Raw genomic sequence first — 19,636 nt, 5'->3', positions numbered from 1 at the left:
TCCATTAGTTTTGTTTTTGGTTTTTTGGGTTTTTTTGAGGTTTTTGATACTTAAAAAAAAATCTAGGTAACAAAGTTTTCTTTTGCCTTCTATTCCTTATATATTGAGTTTTTTTTTTTTAAGTAAATTTTTTTAGTTTGCTCTTAGCATCTGTTGAAGTAATCAAATGTGTTTCTCTTTTACTTTGTTAACATAGTGAATTACATTAATGTTGCTCCTGTTGAACCAACCGTCCATTCCTGGAATGAACTCTATTTAGTTACAGTGAAAATCTGATAGAATTTTTTTGCAGCCTTTTAAAAAAATTATTATTTTTTAAAATTTTGAATATATACTCATAGCTGAGATTGTCCTTAAAACCTTTCTCTTCTGGTTTTGTTTTCCAGGTTATGCCACTTTGATAAGTAATTGACCTTTCAGTCTCTTTCTGTGCTGTGATACAGTTTAAATTATATAGTAATTATTTGTTTCTTGTGGGTTTGGTAAAATTTACCTGCTAAATCATCTAACCCTGGTCCTGTTTTTTGGGGGATAGATAAATGACCACTTTGAATTTATCTTCAGTGTTTTTATAATTAAAGCAACCTCATGATGGCATGGATCATATGTTTCTTTTTGCTACTGTGGCCCCAGTGCCCAATAGTGCAGTGCTGGGGATAGAGAAAGTATTCAGTAAATTTGTTGAATGAATCCTAATAAGTTTGAATAGTGATTTTACTTTGCTAAAGTTTTATTTGAACTATGTTAATTTTTTTTCTTTTTCTTTCTTTTTTTTCTCCTCAAAGTTCCACTCTTATCGTGGGGACCCAGCTTTAACTTTAGCATCTGGTATGTTGAACTTAGTGGCATTGATGATCCCGATGTAGTACAACCCTGTCTCAACTGGTATAGTAAGGTAGGACTGTATTTTAAAATCCTGATTTCATGCTTCAAGTGCCTATAATAAAGAGAGAATTGTGTCACTCTCTTGTCTTAATTGAGAATAATTTAAAATATTGAGAATAGTAATAATAGTTATAAAGATTAATCAACATTTATTAAGCATTTACGTTTTCCAGGTTCTAAGCTTCTTTATCACTTATTTACTCATTGCTACTCTATGAGATAGGTACAGTTATTATCCATATATTACAGGTGATGAAGTGGAACACAGGTTAAGTATTTTGCCTAAGGCCACACAGTTGTAAAGTGCTCAGGGCAGTATATCAACTGAGGCAGTCTGGCACCAGAGTCTGCTATTACATTATTATACCCATCTGTCTCTGAATTTTGTTTTTAACCTATATTGATAGAAACATTTAAAGATAGTTTTTAGTGGGATAGTTTTGGTTCCGGATTGCTTTTATTATATATTCCTCCATTGTGTTTGTGTTGAGTAAAATAGGAATATTTACTTTTCCTTTTAACTAAAATTTGAAATAGTTTCTATAAATATTATGATCTTATTCTTACAGGGAGTATAAAGGTGATATTTAATAATTTTATTCATAGGTCATTTTATACAATAAATGCAGCCTGAAAAATGTGAATTTAAATTATTGAGAAATAGGTCTTTGATTTTTTTGAACACCTTTAATGCTTCACCTGTGTTTCTGACGTATATCTATTTGACTCTTTTGGCTATGTGTTTCTGGGGGGAGGACTATTTCTTGTTAGGGGAATGATAAAGCTTTAGTGTAATCACTAGTTCCTGATATCTTTATTAGCAGATAGGGCTGAATTGTCAACTCATAGGCAATTGAGAAGCAATATAGGTTCTTCCTAAGATTTTTTTTGTATAGAATTTCAGCCCTTTTCTGGTCAGCTTAATTGAGGAACTTTCTGTTTGACTGATTTATTTTTGGCATTCGGTTATATTCAATTTAAAATAGATGCTGGCTTTTTGTATTTTCTATATGTTTTATATATATTCTTGGATTACCTGTAATATTGTAAATTCTTTCAAGGTAGAGATGATATTTTTAAACATTAAAAATCACCTTTACAGTGTTATACACATAATAGTGCTTAGTATATACTTATAATATTCTAAATTCTATTGTTTCTTCTTAAAAAAATAATGAGTAAGCTTTTCTGATACTTAAAGATTTTTTTTCTCTTTAGTCTATGATGTGTACATGTGTTTTCTTTAATATACTCACAAATCTCTTGATATTGTAGGAAGCTGCAAATTTCACCTTTTCCCCCCAATATTGTGGACAGATTATATTTGAGAACTTAAAATTGTTCAATCATTCACTTGTCAAGTTCTCTCTATTTATTGTGAACCTCTAGAAATTAAAGTCTTCACCCTCTTTGAATTTCAACCCTTTTTCAAAGCATTATAATTTCGTTTCATAAATCCTCTCCTACTATGTATCTGTATGCAGCCTGATAGAAAATTTAAAATGCGGATGTGATTCATACTCCTAAAGTCAACATGATAAAAAGGTATTATTGTTTAATATGGTTCCAGATAGTTAGGATAAATCTTTATTTAGAGGCCAAGCATAAGAAACTATTAATGTGAAGTCAGTTTGGATATAGAATCATTCTTTTGTTATTTGATGAGGGAAAATATTAGTTAACTAGAGTGTTTAAGGAAAAATGTTTTGATGACCTTTTATTAATAAAAAAATCAGAGACTATAAAGTGATTAGTGTTTCAAGTCTTGTAAATTTTCCTGCCTATTAAAGAGTAAGGCTTACAAGTAAATTGTATTTTTGCTTGGTTATTTTGCACTGCTTCTGTGTCATCAGTTTATTTTATTAATTCTTAGGAAATTGTAGAAATCTCATAACATATTCTTGAATTAAATTTTCTTTTAAATTCTTTATATGAGCTTGTTTTTTGGCATTCGTCCTTTTAGGGGGGAGATTTAGTAAATTGAATATTTCTTTTGGGATTGTAATTAACTGAGATTTTTACTTTATAGCTGTTTAATCGATGACGTAGCCCAGGTTTAGAAAAAAAATTATAAAACTTTAAATAGTCTCTTTCTGATGATTTTGAATCATAAAACCTGTTTGTGAATTTGAAATACATGAACATTTGTAATATTTGTCATTCAAGTAATAACTTATTACTAAGAACCAAGAACAAAGAGCATAAACATTTACGTATATTATTTAGTGGTTTCTGTGCATTCAGTACCAACATTGTTATCTGATTAGTAAAAGCCTTGGAAGTTATCATTTTTACCATCTTAAGTAAGCTTTGATAAATAGTTTTTCTGGTTCTTTTCTTGAAAGTTCAGGCTCTAGAATTAGGCCTGGTTTCATCTTTTAATATCTTTTATCTTCATGAAATATATGCCTGATATATCTGTATACGTTCATCTCTTTAATATCTTTCTGCTATATACTTTGTGACCTTTGGTGAGTTATTACAATTGACTAAGCTTCAGTTTTGCCATTTAATAGTGGAAATAATAATGATACTAATGAATAGGGTTAGTACAGTGCTTAGTTATGCTTAGTATACTTAGTTAATGCTTAGTAAATGCTCACTTTACGTTAGTAATTATCACTTACTGTTTCCTACGGTAATAACTAACCAAATCTCTTCTTTTCATACCTTCTCTTGTGTTCCAGTAGTACCGTGAACAGGAAGCTATTCGCCTTTGCCTAAAACACTTCAGACAACATAACTATACAGAGGCCTTTGAATCACTGCAAAAGAAAACCAAGATTGCCCTGGAACATCCCATGTTAACAGATCTGCACGATAAGTTGGTACTGAAGGGTGATTTTGATGCTTGTGAAGAATTGATTGAAAAAGCTGTAAATGGTATGTCATAAACATGTAAACTTAGATTGGTTATTAGGGTGATTTTAAGTATATACAAGAAACAGGTGTTTTAAAAGAATATAGGTTTATGCCAGTTCTTAGTTTCTTTCTTTCTTTTTTTCCCCCCCATCTTTTTACTCTGTAAAGATGTTAGCTCCTTGATTTAAGGACTTACTTTATGTAAGACAGGTCCATAATGTAATAATGAGACTTGAAAAATAAGAAAGTAACATACTTGAACTCACATATCTAAATTTAAGTTGTCATCTTGGAAAACCATGCACTTACAAATGCTAACATTGATTAGCACTGAACCACTTAGAAAAAGTCCTTTAATGTTGCCTTCAGTATCAGTGACCTATTCCTTTACATATTTTTGTTGATAGCAAATTGTCATTTTTTTTAATAGTGTAATTTGGGGGTGAGGAGTGCTTGGATAAGCCAAAAAATTTTATTAGTGTACAGTTAATGAATGAGGAGATTTGTATTGGAAACATCGTCTGTGTGATGTGGATGCTACATAATTGCTGATTTTCTTGGGTAGCCTGTATTCTGGCTCTGAAAGAAATGTGAATATTGGAACATAATATAATCTCCCAAAGTAATTGTTTTGGAGGATGACACCAATTGAATAATTAAGGTCTGGTATGTTTTGTTATTTAAAATAAGGAACTCTGTTGTTGCTGTATAGAGTAGCATCCTTTTAAAAAAATCTACACTTTCATAGTAACAAAGAACAGAATAGGTGCTGTGGTATAATAAAAAGTAAATATTTGGTCTTTTCTCTTTCCTGGCACACAGCTCCTAGAACCCTTGGGATCTGCCGGGTGATGAGTGTCTTTTGTATGCTGAGATGACTGGTGGCTGGAGTCCCTAGATAGCTTCAGATCTCCAGAAAGATCAAACCATGTGATTAGAGGGCTGAAACTTTCAACCCCACCCCTGACCTCTGGGGAGAGGAGCAGGGTCAGAGATGGTGTTCAATCACCTAAAACCATGTCTTAATCATGCCTACATAATGGAACCTCTAAGAAAGCCCTAAACCGAGGGCTTTTTGAGAACTTAAGCTCAGAGAGCTTGCCCCAAGAGGTCATGGAAGCTACACACACACACACACACACACACACACACACACACACACACACACACACACACACACACCCTGTACCTTGCCCTACACACACACACACACACACACACACACCCTGTACCTTGCCCTACACACACACACACACACACACACACACACACACCCTGTACCTTGCCCTACACACACACACACACACACACACACACACACACCCTGTACCTTGCCCTACACACACACACACACACACACACACACACACACACACACATGCACACCCTGTACCTTGCCCTACATCTTTCTTCCATTTGGCTGTTTCAGACTTGTATCCTTTATAATAAACCAGTGATAGTAAGTAAAGTGCTTTCCTGAAATCTGTGGTTACTCTAGCATTATCGAACCTGAGTGGGGGTTGTGGGAACCCCCAATTTATAGCTGGTAGGTCAGAAGTACCAGTGGCTCGGGGTTTGCGATTAGCATCTGAAGTGGGGATAGTCTTGTGGAACTGAGCCCTTTAACTTGTGAGATCTGACACTGACTCCAGGTAGACAGTGTCAGAATTGAATTGATTCTCGGTTGGATACCAAGTTGGAGTCAGAGAATTGGAGAAATGGTTGGTGTAAGGAGAAGACCCACACATTTGGTGTCAGAAGCATTGTGAGTGAAAACAGCTTAATGCTGAATTATGAAACTTGTAGAATGATACAAAGTTGTATAGAAATTCTATTCTTTTTATAGAAAGAAAGAATAATAGACTTTCTCAGTGCTCTGTTTTCATATATTTTAGTCTTATCACTATCATTTATTAGTATTAGTTACTCATTTATCAGATATTGGTTGAATATTTTACAGCTAGAGAAAACAGAACCAGTACTGCCTTCTTTGAGTTTATAAATTTAAAGTTAACTCAAAATGAATTGCTTGCAGCTCCATTGTGTTATAATAACAAACCTGCCTCTCAGCCTTGTATATTGTTACTGTTTATTTAATTGATGATGATACTTGCAAATAAATGATTACTGTGTTTGAAATAGAATATACTTTGGAGTATACCCAAATAGAACATATATAATAATCTCTTACCAAACCATCAAAATGCCACTAATGAAAGTATATATGTTTGTGTGTGCCATTTCTGAGCATGAATTCTGTATTTTTTAACTATAGGATGAAGAAGGCACAAGTAATTTTATGGTTTTTTTGTTTTGTTTTAAATCTTTAAGGCATTTAATATTTTGTTAAGGTAAAGTAAAGAACAGAACCATCAGCAACTTTGTGTAATTAGTTAGCTAAAAACAGGTTTTAAAACTGTCTCTTTAGCAATATACTCATTTACGAGAAGCTGTTAACATCATGTGCAGCTCTGCTACTGCAGAGACTTAACTTATCCTTCTGACTCTAGGAAGAAACCAAGTTTAGGAAAATTGATAGTAACTATTCTTGAGACTTAACAGCCAAGTCATACTTTTTATACTCCTCACTGGCTTGGAACAGTGTTTAGTTAATAAACATTCCTTCCAGGGTTGTTCAGTTTGCTGCTGACTGCACTGATGATGATTTGTTGAACAAATAAGGAAGTAAACACTACAAAGTTTTTTGGCTTTTGCTCCATTAAAAACATAGAAGAGAAGGGTAAGAAGTTCCTGCCTGGTAAATAAGAAAGTCTAGGGAATCAGAAGCATCTTTCTAATTTCTTACAGTGGAGGAAACAAAAACTACTTTTAGTGTATTTGGTATATTAGTGTGCTCTTCTTCAAGTATGGTCTATATTTTAAGAAAGTGTTGGGCTGTATTTATTTCTCTAATATGCTTCCTATTTGCCTAGAAGCATCCCTACATTTACGTTTAATTTCATTAGAGGTGATGCCTGAACCAATCATTGCTACTTCCTCTTTGACAATGCCAGGGAAAAAAGGTAGAATCCAGTGATGATAGGCAAAAGTAATCACCCAGGAACAGAAAATACTTAAAGAAAACCTCCCTTTGCAGTGTTTATCTTATTTGTTAATGAAATAAAAGTTTGCTTTTGTGAGACAAGGGGGAGATAAAGTTTGAAGTTTAATAAAGTAGTCCTAAAGTTTAAACTTGAGGTCTTTATCTCTCTCCCTCCCTCCCTTCTTCCCTCTTCCCCTCCTCCTTTCTTTTTTCTCTACTCCACCCCACACTCCTGCCCACCCCCACCCCACCCTGTATCTCTCCCTTCCCATACCTTGCTTTATGCCATAGTTGTTAATTATATGGTAGGCCTATTTCCCTCTCCTTAGAATCTTTCTGAGATCTCAAATCTTGTTGGAGTTACCTTTGTGGCAAGGTTTTTAACTACAAATTTAGTATTGTTAATAGATATCGGGCTATTTATATTCTGTTTCTTATTAAGGGAATATTGGTAGTTTGTGTCTTTTGAGGAATGTGCCCATTTCACCTAAATTGATGAATCTACTGGCATAAAGTTGTTTATATTCCATTATTGTCCTTTATGTCATATCATCTTCTTGATACTGGTAATTTTTGTCTTTCATTTCTTGGTAGTCTGGCTAGAGATCTATCAGTTTTATTTTAAGAAAACAGCTCTTGGTTTCTTTGTTTTATCTTTTCTCTCTATTTAATTGATTTCTGTATCTTTATTATTTCCTTTTTTCCACATACTTTGGTTTTAATTTGCTCTTCTTTTCCTAGTTTCTTAATATGAAAGCTGAAGCCATTAGAGATTCTTCTTTTCTAATGTAAGCATTTGGTGTTAAGAATTTCCCTTAAGCACTGCTTTAGTTGTATCTCACAAATTTTGCTACGTTGTTTTCATTTTCATTCAGTTTAAAATACAGTTGACCCTTAAACAGCGTGGGGGTTAGGGGCACCAGCTCTCCCTCCCCCGTCCTACTGCTTGCACAGTTGAAAATCCACGTGTAACTGATTCCCCCAGAACTTAACTACTATAGCCTACTGTTGACTGAAAGCCTTACCGATAACATGAACAGTCAATTAACACATATTTTATATGTTACATACATATACTGTATTCTGACAATAAAATAAGCTAGAGTAAAGAAAATGTTATTAAGAAAATCATAAGGAAGAGAAAACATTTACAGTATGTACTATGTTTATTAATATCATAAGTTTACACTATCTGTTTACAAGATAAATTGTCAGTACTTCTGTCAATATTGTCTTAATGATACAGAACACTGTGTAAGTATTATATGTATTACTAACACTAGACATCAAAGATGAAAGTTTTAATGTGGAAAAAGAAATTCATATTTGTTTACAGGTCTAACAATTCATGCATTGGTAATGAAGCAGCAGCAATATGATTGCTTTACTGTAGTCTAGTGTAATTGATACAATTGCTTCACAATAGCTTAGTCTTTATGCTAATGAATGAATTGTAAAATTTTTATGGCATACAGTATTAGTCATATTTATAATACAGTATTGGAAACATTGTTATATTTTCTAAAAACTATTTACCTCTGATGATAGGCTGATAGTTTCTCCAGTTGAGAGAGGGTGGGAGGGAGGCATACTGTACAGTAACGTAATTCTTTGAAAACAAAGTTATAAACCAGTAGGAAAACCAACACGTTATTAATTTTATATTAAATAGCACTCACCTTATGCCTGTATAAATATGGATAGAGTAGTACCTACATATTTTATGCATTCATGACTTACCTCACCTTTTCTTAATTTTCTTGACATTTCTAGGCTGTGTGGTTCATCTGCGAGTTTTTTCAAACTGTTGCAAATCTCCAAAAAATTTTCTAATATATTTATTGGAAAAAACATCCACATATAGGTGGACATGTGCGGTTCAAACCTGTCTTGTTCAAGGGTCAGCTGTACTTAGGCATAATGACACATTTTTCTTTCCAACCCTGATGCCTTTTTCCCCCTTGTGTTTAATCTCTGCCAGGATCTTTAGTAAAAGATTGCCATGGCATAATTATAGTGGATAACCCTGTGTAGTTCATGATCCCAGAAGAAATGCTTTTTACATTTCATTGTTAAATATATTTTTGATCTGGGGTTTTTGGAGATTCTGTATCAGATTCCAAGATTCCTAAGAGTTTGTGTCATGAATGGATATTGGATTTTGCCACTTTTTCTCTACCTTTTGTGATATGATTTTCCTACCCTATTAATATATGAAATCATAGTAATTGATTTTCTAATGTTAAACCCCATATATACTTAACTTTGTTATGTATTTTAAAAATTTATTTTGGGTTTAGATTGACTAATGTTTTGTTAGAATTCTTCCAAGTATTTTTGTTAGTAAGGTTGACCTTGTGGCTTTTCTTTCTCATACCTTCCTGTTCAGGTTTAGTATCATTATTAGGCTAATTTCACATAATGTGTTGAGGAGTTAACCTTTTCTTCCTATTTTCTGAATAAATGTAAAATGTGAATTATTTCTTTCTTAAATGCTTGGTTGAATTTACCATTGAGCTATCTGTGCTTGAGATTTGCTTTCAGAAATATTTTTAGCTTACCAATTCAGTTTCTTTAAACTTCGTAGGACTATTCAGAGTTGTTTGGTTGGTTGATTGAGCTTTAACAAATTACAGTTTTCTAGTAGTTTGTTTCAGTTTCATCTAAAATTTCAAACTTATGGATGTGAAACTGTACCTAATATCCCCTTATTATCTGTTTAATGTTTGTAGAATTTCTTGAGATGTGTCTTTTTTTCATTCCTTATATTGGTTATTTATGAATTCTTTCTCCCTCCCCAATCCATTACTTTCTTTTTTTTTTTTTAATAAATTTATTTATTTTATTTATTTATTTTTGGCTGTGTTGGGTGTCGTTGCGGCGAGCGGGGCTACTCTTTGTTGCGGTGCACGGGCTTCTCATTGCGGTGGCTTCTCTTGTTGCGGAGCACGGGCTCTAGGCACGCGGGCTTCAGTAGTTGTGGCTCGCAGGCTCTAGAGTGCAGGCTCAGTAGTTGTGGCACATGGGCTTAGTTGCTCCGCGGCATGTGGGATCTTCCAGGACCAGGGATTGAACCCGTGTCCCCTGCATTGGCAGGCGGATTCTTAACCACTGCTCCACCAGGGAAGTCCCCCCAGTCTATTGCTTTCACCATAAGCTTAGCAAGTTCAGTGATCTTTTGAGGGAACCAACTTCTGGTTTGTTGATTCTTTATGTTAACTTTTATGTCCTTGGCTTATGCTCTGTATTTGATGTTGTCTTCTTTCTCTCTTTGAGATTAATATGTGTTTTATAATTTATTGAGATTGATGCTTAGCTTATTAATTTTCAGACTTTGTTATTTCCCCATATATGCATTAAAGGATATAAATTTCCTTCTTCTTATTTTTCAGTTGTGCTATGAAGTGTTTTCATTTTTGTCCAGTTCAGTAATTTCACTAGGAAATGATATTGCTCTTTTGTGAGTCATAGTTATATAGAAATATAGTTTTTAATTTCCAAATACATAAAGATTTTCTGGCTCTTTTCCTCATTACTAATTTCTGGCACAAATGCATAGTGGTCAGAGTACATATTTTGTACTATTCCAATTCTTTGAAATTTGATAAGACTTACCATATGGCCCACTTTGGTCAATTTTTATAAACATATTAGGTACACTTAGACAGAAATCCAGTTCTTTAGTTGTTACTGCAATGTTCTATATATGTCCAGTTGGTCCGGTTTGCTAATCATGTTGCATAAATCTGCTTTACCAATAATGTTTTCTGTCATTCTCTCAATTACTAAGAAAAATGTGTTAACACTTCCTACTATGATTATGGAATTTTCTCTTCTTATAATTCTGTCAGTTTTTGCTTCGTATATTTTGAAGCTATGTTTCTAGATGCATACAAATTTTAAATTCTTTTATTTTGAATGAAATCTTTTATCTTTAAGTGTGTTTTTATCTCTACTAATGTTGTTGCCTTAAGTTGTAAATTATCTTACATTAATATATCTGCTTTCATTTGGTATTTACATAACATATCTTTTTCCATCTTTTAATTTCAAGCTTTCTGTATCCTTTTTTTGAAGAAGTGTCTCTTGTAAATTTAGTTGTTTTTTAAAAACTCTGCTTCTTTTGATTTGAACATTTATTTCATTTACATGATTGAATTACTGGTAAATATATGGGTTCAAACCTACCATCTTACTTAATATATTTTGTCATGTCCTTTATTTCTTATTTTTGGTTGTTGTCTCTTACCTTTTTAAACTTTTTAATCTTTTCATTTTTTTCTTTATTTATTTGGAAGTAACACACTCTGTATTTTACTTATGGTGAGTCTATAAATAACCACAAATATACATACTTAACAAAATTTATCAGTACAAGGACTTAGCGGACTTTGAACTCCCATCTACTTACCTTCCAACTCATATGCTATTGTTGTTCTTTATTTTGATACCATATTCAAAGACCCTAGAAGATATTACTATTCTTGTTTTATACAGTGTCCATTAATTTTACCCAAATATTTACTAATTTTTTTGCTCTTCACTACTATTTGAATCTTTGATTTTATACCTAAGATCATATTCCTTCTGCCTTAAGCACATCCTTTAGCATTTCTTCTAATGCAGATTAATTCTCTCAGTTTTTGTTTGCTTGAAAATTTGTCTCTTTTCTTGAAGGATATTTTCGCTGGGTATAGAATTCTAGATTGACAGTTATCTTCCCCAAATACATTTTGGATGTCATTTCACTGTTAACCAGTTTCCATTGTTGCGAGTTTCAACTATTGCTCTTTTGAATGCAATCTCTCTTTTTGCCTATGGCTGCTTAAATATTTAAATATATTAAACATATCTTCGTTTTAGATTATTTTATAGTTCTATAAACAGGGCAACTCCAGTGTGGTGACCCTGTTAACTATTATGTATTTTTGTTTTCTTTCAGTTAGATGTATATCTTTTATTTTCTCATTTTAATTGCACATTTATGTTTAATTTTTCAACCTTCTCTAAATTCTTTCTCTCTTTTCCATTACTATATTGTTAATAGTGTTCTCTTTCCTTCTTATCTTGGTCTTCATTTCTGTTATGTATTCGTTTTGTTTTTCTTCCTCTTTTCCTTCAACTCTGACATTCATGTTTTATTTATCTTTGTTGTCATACCATATCTCTTCCAACTATTTATATCTCTGTTTTCTGTTTATATCTCTAATTTGTGCTCATGTTTTATAAAGGGAGTTTCTTACTTAACTTTTATATTCATGGAAAAGTATTTGGCCATTTTCATCAATTACATGACTACATTTTTCTGTTGAATCAGATTCTTTTGCCACTTAAATTTTTTTTTCTTTTCCTTTTTATATCTTTATATAAATTCTGAGTTGGTTGTTTTTGAGTTTTATTAATCTTTGAATGAAATGAGGTTTTCCTGTTTTAAATAGGTTCTTAAGACTGTGTTCTAGAACAGCAAGATTTTTCCTTATGGTATTGCTTTTCTCTTGGGACACCGTTTCTTCTCAGCAGTACTCCTAATGCAAAATCTCTCTCTTTTTTTTTTTTTTTCACCAGACTGCTTCCTGAAAGATGGCTTCTTTCCCTAATTCCTGTTCATTCATGCCTTTGTGCTTCTTTCTTTTCTTTAATTGGAGTATAGTTGCCTAACAATGTTGTTTTAGTTTCTGCTGTACAGCAAAGTGCATCAGCTATACATATACATATATCCCCTCTTTTTTGGATTTCCTTCCCATTTAGGTCATGGCTTTGTGCTTTTGTTTATGTTGTATTCCCTTCCCTGATTACTTTTCCTTTTTATCACCATTCACTTACAACTCATTCTTCAAGGCTAGCTCTTTCAAGCTAGTTTTTAAAAATTATTCCTGCCCCTCAGTTGCTCCTCCTTCTCTTAATTCCTGTTTGCCTTTGTACCATATTTCTCATTTTGTGCGTAAAAAATTATTAGTTTTTTGGCAAGTATAGTTCCAAATATTACTTTATTATTATAACTATTCATATATTCAAAGGCAATATGCCATCTACTCTAATAAACACTATATATGAATTAATTTAATTCTTGTACCTACTTTCTAGGTAAATATTATTGTTATTTCAATTTAATAAATGTCAGTGATTAAGTAATTTGCCTAAGACAGCATAGCTGGTAAGTGGCAGAGCTAAAATTTGAATCTGTTCATCTTACCACCATGCTTTACCATCCAAGTAAATATTTACTGGTTCAGTTTCCCCAATATTTATTGTTGTAATGTAAATTGTTATAATTCATGTATTTCTCTTTTCAGAATTTAATCAAACTGCTGAAATGCATAATTTTTAAAAAAATCTTTTTTACCCAGCCATTATTATTCTTGAATTATAAAAAACTTTTTTATGCTGTACCTGTAAGTGAATTTTTAGTTTTTTCTTTAAAAAAAAATCTCTGTGTTGGTGAAAAATCAGTTTGATAAAAGTTTCGATGTAGGCAGCAGTACTGTATTCTGTGCTGTTTTTTTTTTTTTAATCTTGGATGAGGCTTGAATATATTTTTTTTCTTTAAAAAAATCATGTACTTTCACCATTAGAGACAAGAACAGCTTGTGCCTAATTAGGACTGTATGAAACGTGTTTAGTTATTATAGTCATAATCATAGGGGAAAAATGAGATGGTATTGGACTGGGAGACTTTTAAGTAGTTTGAAAATTCTTAGCAACTAGGTCTTAGTGTGATTTCTCCTAAGTCATATTTTCAGTTCTTTTGGATGGTTTTACTTTGGCAGACCCTTCTGATTTTCTGCTTTAGATTTTTGTCAAAAGTAGACATACAGAAATATTAGCAACTGCCTGAGTTCTTAAAATACAGAAGTAATTTTTTTAAATAGTTCATAAACATTTAAATGCCTTACTTTTTTGCTTTTGAGACTTTTAAAACAATGTAAGAGGTGTTTTCATATTTTTGTAGATGAGAATGTCATTGTTTCAATAGAAAGCTCAGTTTTTTTGCTGAATCATATAGAATATATGGAAGTAAGCATACCAAACAAAAGGCGACCTTTCAAGAATTAGAAATATAGGGAACATGGGGAGACTATTTGGGCTGCAGAGGTGTCAGCTTTTCATTTGTTTTTAGGCCTTGAAAGGGAGTTCTTTAACATTAAAACAAGGAACTGAAAGCAATGTATTTTGAAAAAATCTTTACCCTGCTTTAATGTTTGTAGCATTTTTATTGATCACCTCAAGGATTTCAAGCTTATGACTGTTTGATTTTGAAAAATTTAATTTGTTCTATTAAAAAATAAAGTTTCTTTAGCACTTGAAATGACTGTTCACCAAGAAAACATTATATTAATAAACATTATATTACTACTTTTCTGTTTGAGAGCATGAAAGTAGATTCTTAAGCATGTTATTTCATTGAAAATAGCTACTAAATATAACTTGCTCCAGATCTGATCTGGACTATTTATTGACAACCCAGTTTCCCTGGCAAGAGGCAATAACATGTATTGTAATAGATTAAATGAGGGTAATCTTTAATTTATCATGTTTCTCTGCAAAGTGCAACATAGTTTTTTAAGTCATTTTTTATTTTGAGTGATTAGATGGTTTAATATTATAAAATGAAAGTATCAAGAAGTTAATTAAATAGAGTTGAATAGTGGTGTAGAGAGGTGTGAGAAGGCTGGAATTTATGTTTCTAGCTTTTGTGTCTTAAGGTAAGCCAGGATTTCTCCAAAAGAGGTGTTTTGTTTTGTTTTTGTTTTTATTTTGGTTTTTGGTAGAACAGCTAGCTTCTCAAACTAGCCATTTGTTGTCTGGAACAACTTCCAGATGACATGAATACTTAAGGTAAGAAAGTGATCTAGAGTAGTGACAAACCAGTGTTCCAGAGAAGAAACGAAACATAAAAAGTAAACTTTAGCCACAGTTACCAGTAGGTCTTTATTTAAGAGGGAGATTACATTTTTTTCCTTTAAATTATAATAAACTCTGATATATTTCAACTGTTTTAGTTTTATCCCTCTTTTATTATAATCAGTTTAATATTGCAGTAGAATGATCTGGTATGGTGAGTTATGTTTCCCAGTCTTCCTTTTGAATAGGTAAATTTTGCTGTCTATTGAAGTGCTATTGAATAGGTAAATTTTGCTATATCTGTTATTATAGTGTGTAATCTTAGATTGTAATTTAAAACCTATTATTTGTGTGTTAGTTATATGTGTGTGTTTATATTTATTTACATGCATTCTATGAAGAGTTGAAAAGATTTTAGACTTTGGAATTGGGCTTTATACCTTTTTGTTTAGAGTCTTTGGGCATGATATTAATTTCTCTGAACCTTGATTTTCTAATCTTTGCAATAATTAATAATGACCATTGTGTAGATTTATTTTAAGGAGTAAATGAGTTAACCTTTGTGATGTCTTGCACACAGTAAGTATGCAGTAAAAGTCAACTGTTTCTTCTTTGGTGAGATCTTTTTAGAGAGTTACTTCCAGATTTGATAATGCTATATTGAAATAATTTTCTTCAGGTTTTCTAATAGTCTCCAAGGAAAAGTAAGAGATATCAAAGAGAATTGTGTGAACTTTAGACTAGTGAAGAGAAAAGGAATTTACTTGAGACAGAAGGAGGCAAAAAGTTCCCCAAGCAATTTTTTTTTAATGTTTGCTTGACTACTGTACAAGATTGGTGTGACTTGTCAGGGTGCCATTATGTACGAGGAATATGCTTTATTGGAGGTAGGAGTTTTATGTACAGTTTGTTGTAATGTAAGGAACTTAGTAACATTAAGATGACTCAAAGGAAATGTCAACCATGTGGCTAGGAAAGTCCCTCCACCCCCTGCTCTTTTTTCCAATCTAAACATTTATTATATACTGAGCATCTCTGATGTTATGCTATTAACTGTCATTATTCAAGAGAAGATTAATTGTATCTAGTGTAAAATCATCATAATTTCTAATATTTTAAGTTTGGATTACTTAATGTTTAAATTTTGGAAGTAATTTCCTCTGCATGCTTGATCATAAATCCTTTGTGCATATTTAGCTCTCTTTGTCCTTGTTAAAACAAGCTAATGTCAGTGTACAAAGCACTGCTTGTAGAAACGTGAATGTGTCTAGTGACCCTTGAAGAAGAGACATTTCAGGGGTAACAAAGTATGTGAAAATGGTTTATATTGGTAATAACAATATGTTACAAAGTTTTTCCAAAGTTTAGAAAAGAATTCCACATATCTAGTTATTTTGTGACCTTTCTTCCAGTAATAATAGAGTTCAATGCAAAAAAATTGGGAAAACAAAAAAGTACAAAGGCAAAAACCAAAACCAAAAATCACAATCATCCTAATCCTGCCAACCAAAGAAAATCACTTTTAACTTTTTGATGTATGTCAGTGTTTTTTCTTTTCATCTGTGTGTGTGTGTTTACAAAATGATTTTACAAAAATTGTATAATGTTTGAGAGTTTGCTTTTTTTACTTGAAAATTCCTGACAATATTTTCATAGGACAGTTGTGTTTGTTAGAAGAGAAACTGTGACGCTCTTGATGGGTAGAGTATTTGTAAGTTTTTCAGGTTAGTTAAGAGTGGGGATAGAAGGATTAGTTGAAGAAACAGTTAGAGAATTTAATTTTACCTGCAGTGTTCAGAATGACTTTAAAGATTAGGAATGGGGTCATTCATCAGATTGTAACTGTTCCTGTGATTACTGCCTTAGGAGCTCTTAGAAGAATTTCCCCCAGTGGATTGTGATTTCTTTTTCAGAATAGTCACAGAAGACTTAAGGGGAAAGAGGAGATGGAGACTTTTCTAAGATGAACATAAGGTGGAATCAGCCAGACACACACAGTTCGAGTAAATATATTGGTTCTAACAGTGGTGGGACCCTAGTATGCCACAATTTGGAAGGAACCTCAGGCGCTATCCAACTCTTAAACACCAGTTTTGCAGATGAGGAACTTGCTTAACTTATCAAAAGTCATGTAACTAACTAGTATGGGACACTTTGGTAATATGGCAATTGGGCACTATTAAAAAGTATGAAATTTATTACTTTTCTAATTGTCTCTATTTTTGCTTTGTATTTTTCATGTCTTGAGTTTTCTTATCTCCCTCAGTTTTCTACTCATCTCCATATACTCCCATCTTTACTTTTTTCTCTCTCTCCTCTTCAGTTAGCCATTATGTGGAATTAATATTTTAAAATCATTGTTTATATTGATTAATTTTATCTTCTCTGTTTAAGGTTTTTAAAAAGGATCATTTAACTTTTATGTGCCTTTCACAAAATGGAATGAAATTTAATTACTGTGTTTTACTTCTATATAATACTAAATTTATGATTAATATTTTATTATCATCTTATCATTACTAGTAATAGGAGCCCCACAACATTTTATCTGAAAAAAGAAAAGATTTCCAGCTCTTGTAATGGTAAACCAGTATTGGCCAGAGTAGGCTGGATGGGGCAAGAATTGTCAGAAAAGCCCATGGGGGAGTAGGTGATATGATAGAAACACTCTCACAAAAATAAGTTGTGAATCCACTTGTTCCCCTTACTTTAACAATTAAAACATAAATGCTAATTTGTGAGTGCTAATTTAAGAAGGAGAGAACTTTCTTTTTGCAAGAATTTTTTAAAGTCCCACAGGCAAAGAAAAAAAGAAACTAGATGAGTTTATGGGATAGAGGTTTTCAGTTAAAGCCATCTGGAAAGACTTGAAAGCTGAAGGGTGTGGTTAAGACTGAGTTTCATAATTACCCAGAAAAGAAAGAGATTAGGGAGGTTTTTGTAAATTACACAGTCTCTGGCAAGTACACAAGTCACAGAGAACAGACAGTTTTACTTCTAAAATCTTTGGAAAAGTATTTGCTTTCAGTGACTAAATGAAGCAAAAGGGAATCCTTTATTCAGATTGAAATCAGAGTAAAGTGACAATTTATAGTAAAGGTAACTTTATAAATTATAATCTGTTTGGGTTCATGTAAAAGCAAACCCTAGTTTAAAAAGTAAGGAAATGTTATTTTATCATATAACAAGAAGTCCAGAGATAAGGTAAATTTCATGGTTAGTCAATTCAGTGATCCAGTTTCTTCATCTCTCTCTGCCCTGTCATCATTATAGAGTTGATTTCATTATCAGACCTCTACAAATGGGCTATAGCAGGGATGTATATTTGCATACAGATTCTGAACATTTCCAGGGGAACAAAAGTACATTTTTCTTCTCTGTAGAGTCATTTAAAAGTAAGGAAACATTTCCTTGAAGGCCCCCGGACCCCCCGCCAGAGATCCTCATGTTTCATTAGCCAGAATTGGGTTTCATACCATTCTTAAACTAATCTTTGTTGAGGGGCACAGGATTAGGACTTGATAATAATTTGGGGTAGAATGGATGTATGTGGGGAGTTCAGTCTCCATGACCATCGTAGTACCTAGTGTAACAACTAGTTACTGTACTGTAACAACTCCTCTTAAGAAGGAGATTTAGAATTTATTAATGAAGTAAGTAAAGCATAGTGAAACATGAGTCCCAGCCCCACCACTCAAGAGCTGTGTGATTTGGGTTAAATTCATTAATTTCTCTAAATATGCATTTCCACATCTGTAAAATGAAGATGATAATGCCCAATTCATAAGGCTGTTTTTAGAATTAAATCAGATAAGTAAGATAGCACAGATTCTAACATATAGTATTCAATAAATATACTATTACTATTACTGGTACTTTTATCTTTATGTAGTTTTGTACTCAAAGAAAACTCTAAAAATGGTATTTTCACTTTAAAGGATTAGTTGTTTTTTTTCCTGAAGACAAGGGCCTCGACCAAAGTTGTTGGAGCTCCCATTTCCTTCTCTAGCTTTTTTGTATAGTAGTACAAAAATGGGGGAAACTTAGTAAGTTTAGTATGAGCTGCCACTAAAACAATTCGTTTACATGGTTGTGTCAACTGATACTTTGCTATTTATATTTGAGGTAGCATAAAAACTGAACGGACACATTTTATGAAAATGTGCTATTGTATTAGTGACATATTAGTAATTTTCTTTAATGCAGGCGTCTACATTTTGGTCTTTTTTGCTGTAATAAAAAGTGTAAGCTGTTAAGGTGTAATTCTCTCTCATTCTTTTGTATTTGCAGATGGCTTGTTCAATCAGTATATCAGTCAACAGGAATATAAGCCACGATGGAGTCAAATCATTCCCAAAAGCACCAAAGGCAAGTCCTACCTTCTAGGTTGTGGGTGCTTTTCCTTTAATGTCCCAGTTTCATGTATCCGAAGGTAGCTCAAGTTTAACTGTACCCTATTAATGAAAAGCAGGTGTTTAAAACAAGACATAGGTTCCTCAACTAGATGGCAGAGGAAGTTTATTATATTAAATTTTTCTTTTAAACCTTTTTGTTTTATTGCTATAACAGAAGGTTGGGCATTTTTTACACAGAATACCATCATAAACTGCTTTTATAGAGACACTATAAAATTATAGGCTATTGTGTTGTAATCCCAAACATGTCCCTGAAAAACCTAAAGTTCTGCAAAATTGCTCACAAAAGTTAATAGGGCTTATGAGAGAAGTAGAAATGGGACATACCATTCTAAATCTGTGGAACTTTATAGTCAGATACTAATGATAAAAACTAATATAACCAGATACTAATAATAAAAAATAACAATTCTAATAAAAATAAATACTAGTACAGTTAAATCTTTATAGGCATTTATATTGAGCATCACAGTGATTTTGGAGCTTTAAACCCTGGGGCTCATTCTTCTTTCTTTGAGCTATAGACCCTCAAGGACATTTGCTTCTGATGAAGACTATTTTTATCAAAACTTAAAATCTGACCTAGGGT

At 32.5% G+C, this 19,636-nt stretch overlaps 1 protein-coding gene across 3 annotated transcripts in view; it reads left to right on the top strand.

The window, feature by feature from the left end:
- MKLN1 (muskelin 1) overlaps window positions 1-19,636 on the top strand; it is a 359,471-nt gene that overhangs the window by 245,520 nt on the left and 94,315 nt on the right. For 2 of the 3 annotated variants that reach the window (XM_036863622.1, XM_036863621.1), the window contains 3 exons: window positions 786-895; window positions 3,576-3,768; window positions 18,923-19,000. In XM_036863622.1, the coding sequence (XP_036719517.1) occupies window positions 786-895; window positions 3,576-3,768; window positions 18,923-19,000 (381 nt within the window). Of the gene's footprint in view, window positions 1-785; window positions 896-2,412; window positions 2,431-3,572; window positions 3,769-18,922; window positions 19,001-19,636 lie in introns of those variants that run through there. The other variant, XM_036863624.1, reaches the window with a different exon arrangement.

The sequence above is a fragment of the Balaenoptera musculus genome, chromosome 9, assembly GCF_009873245.2.
Source record: "Balaenoptera musculus isolate JJ_BM4_2016_0621 chromosome 9, mBalMus1.pri.v3, whole genome shotgun sequence".
Classification (NCBI taxonomy): domain Eukaryota; kingdom Metazoa; phylum Chordata; class Mammalia; order Artiodactyla; family Balaenopteridae; genus Balaenoptera; species Balaenoptera musculus.
Note: the sequence above shows the minus strand (reverse complement) of the source record. Positions and strands in the feature narration are given on the sequence as shown.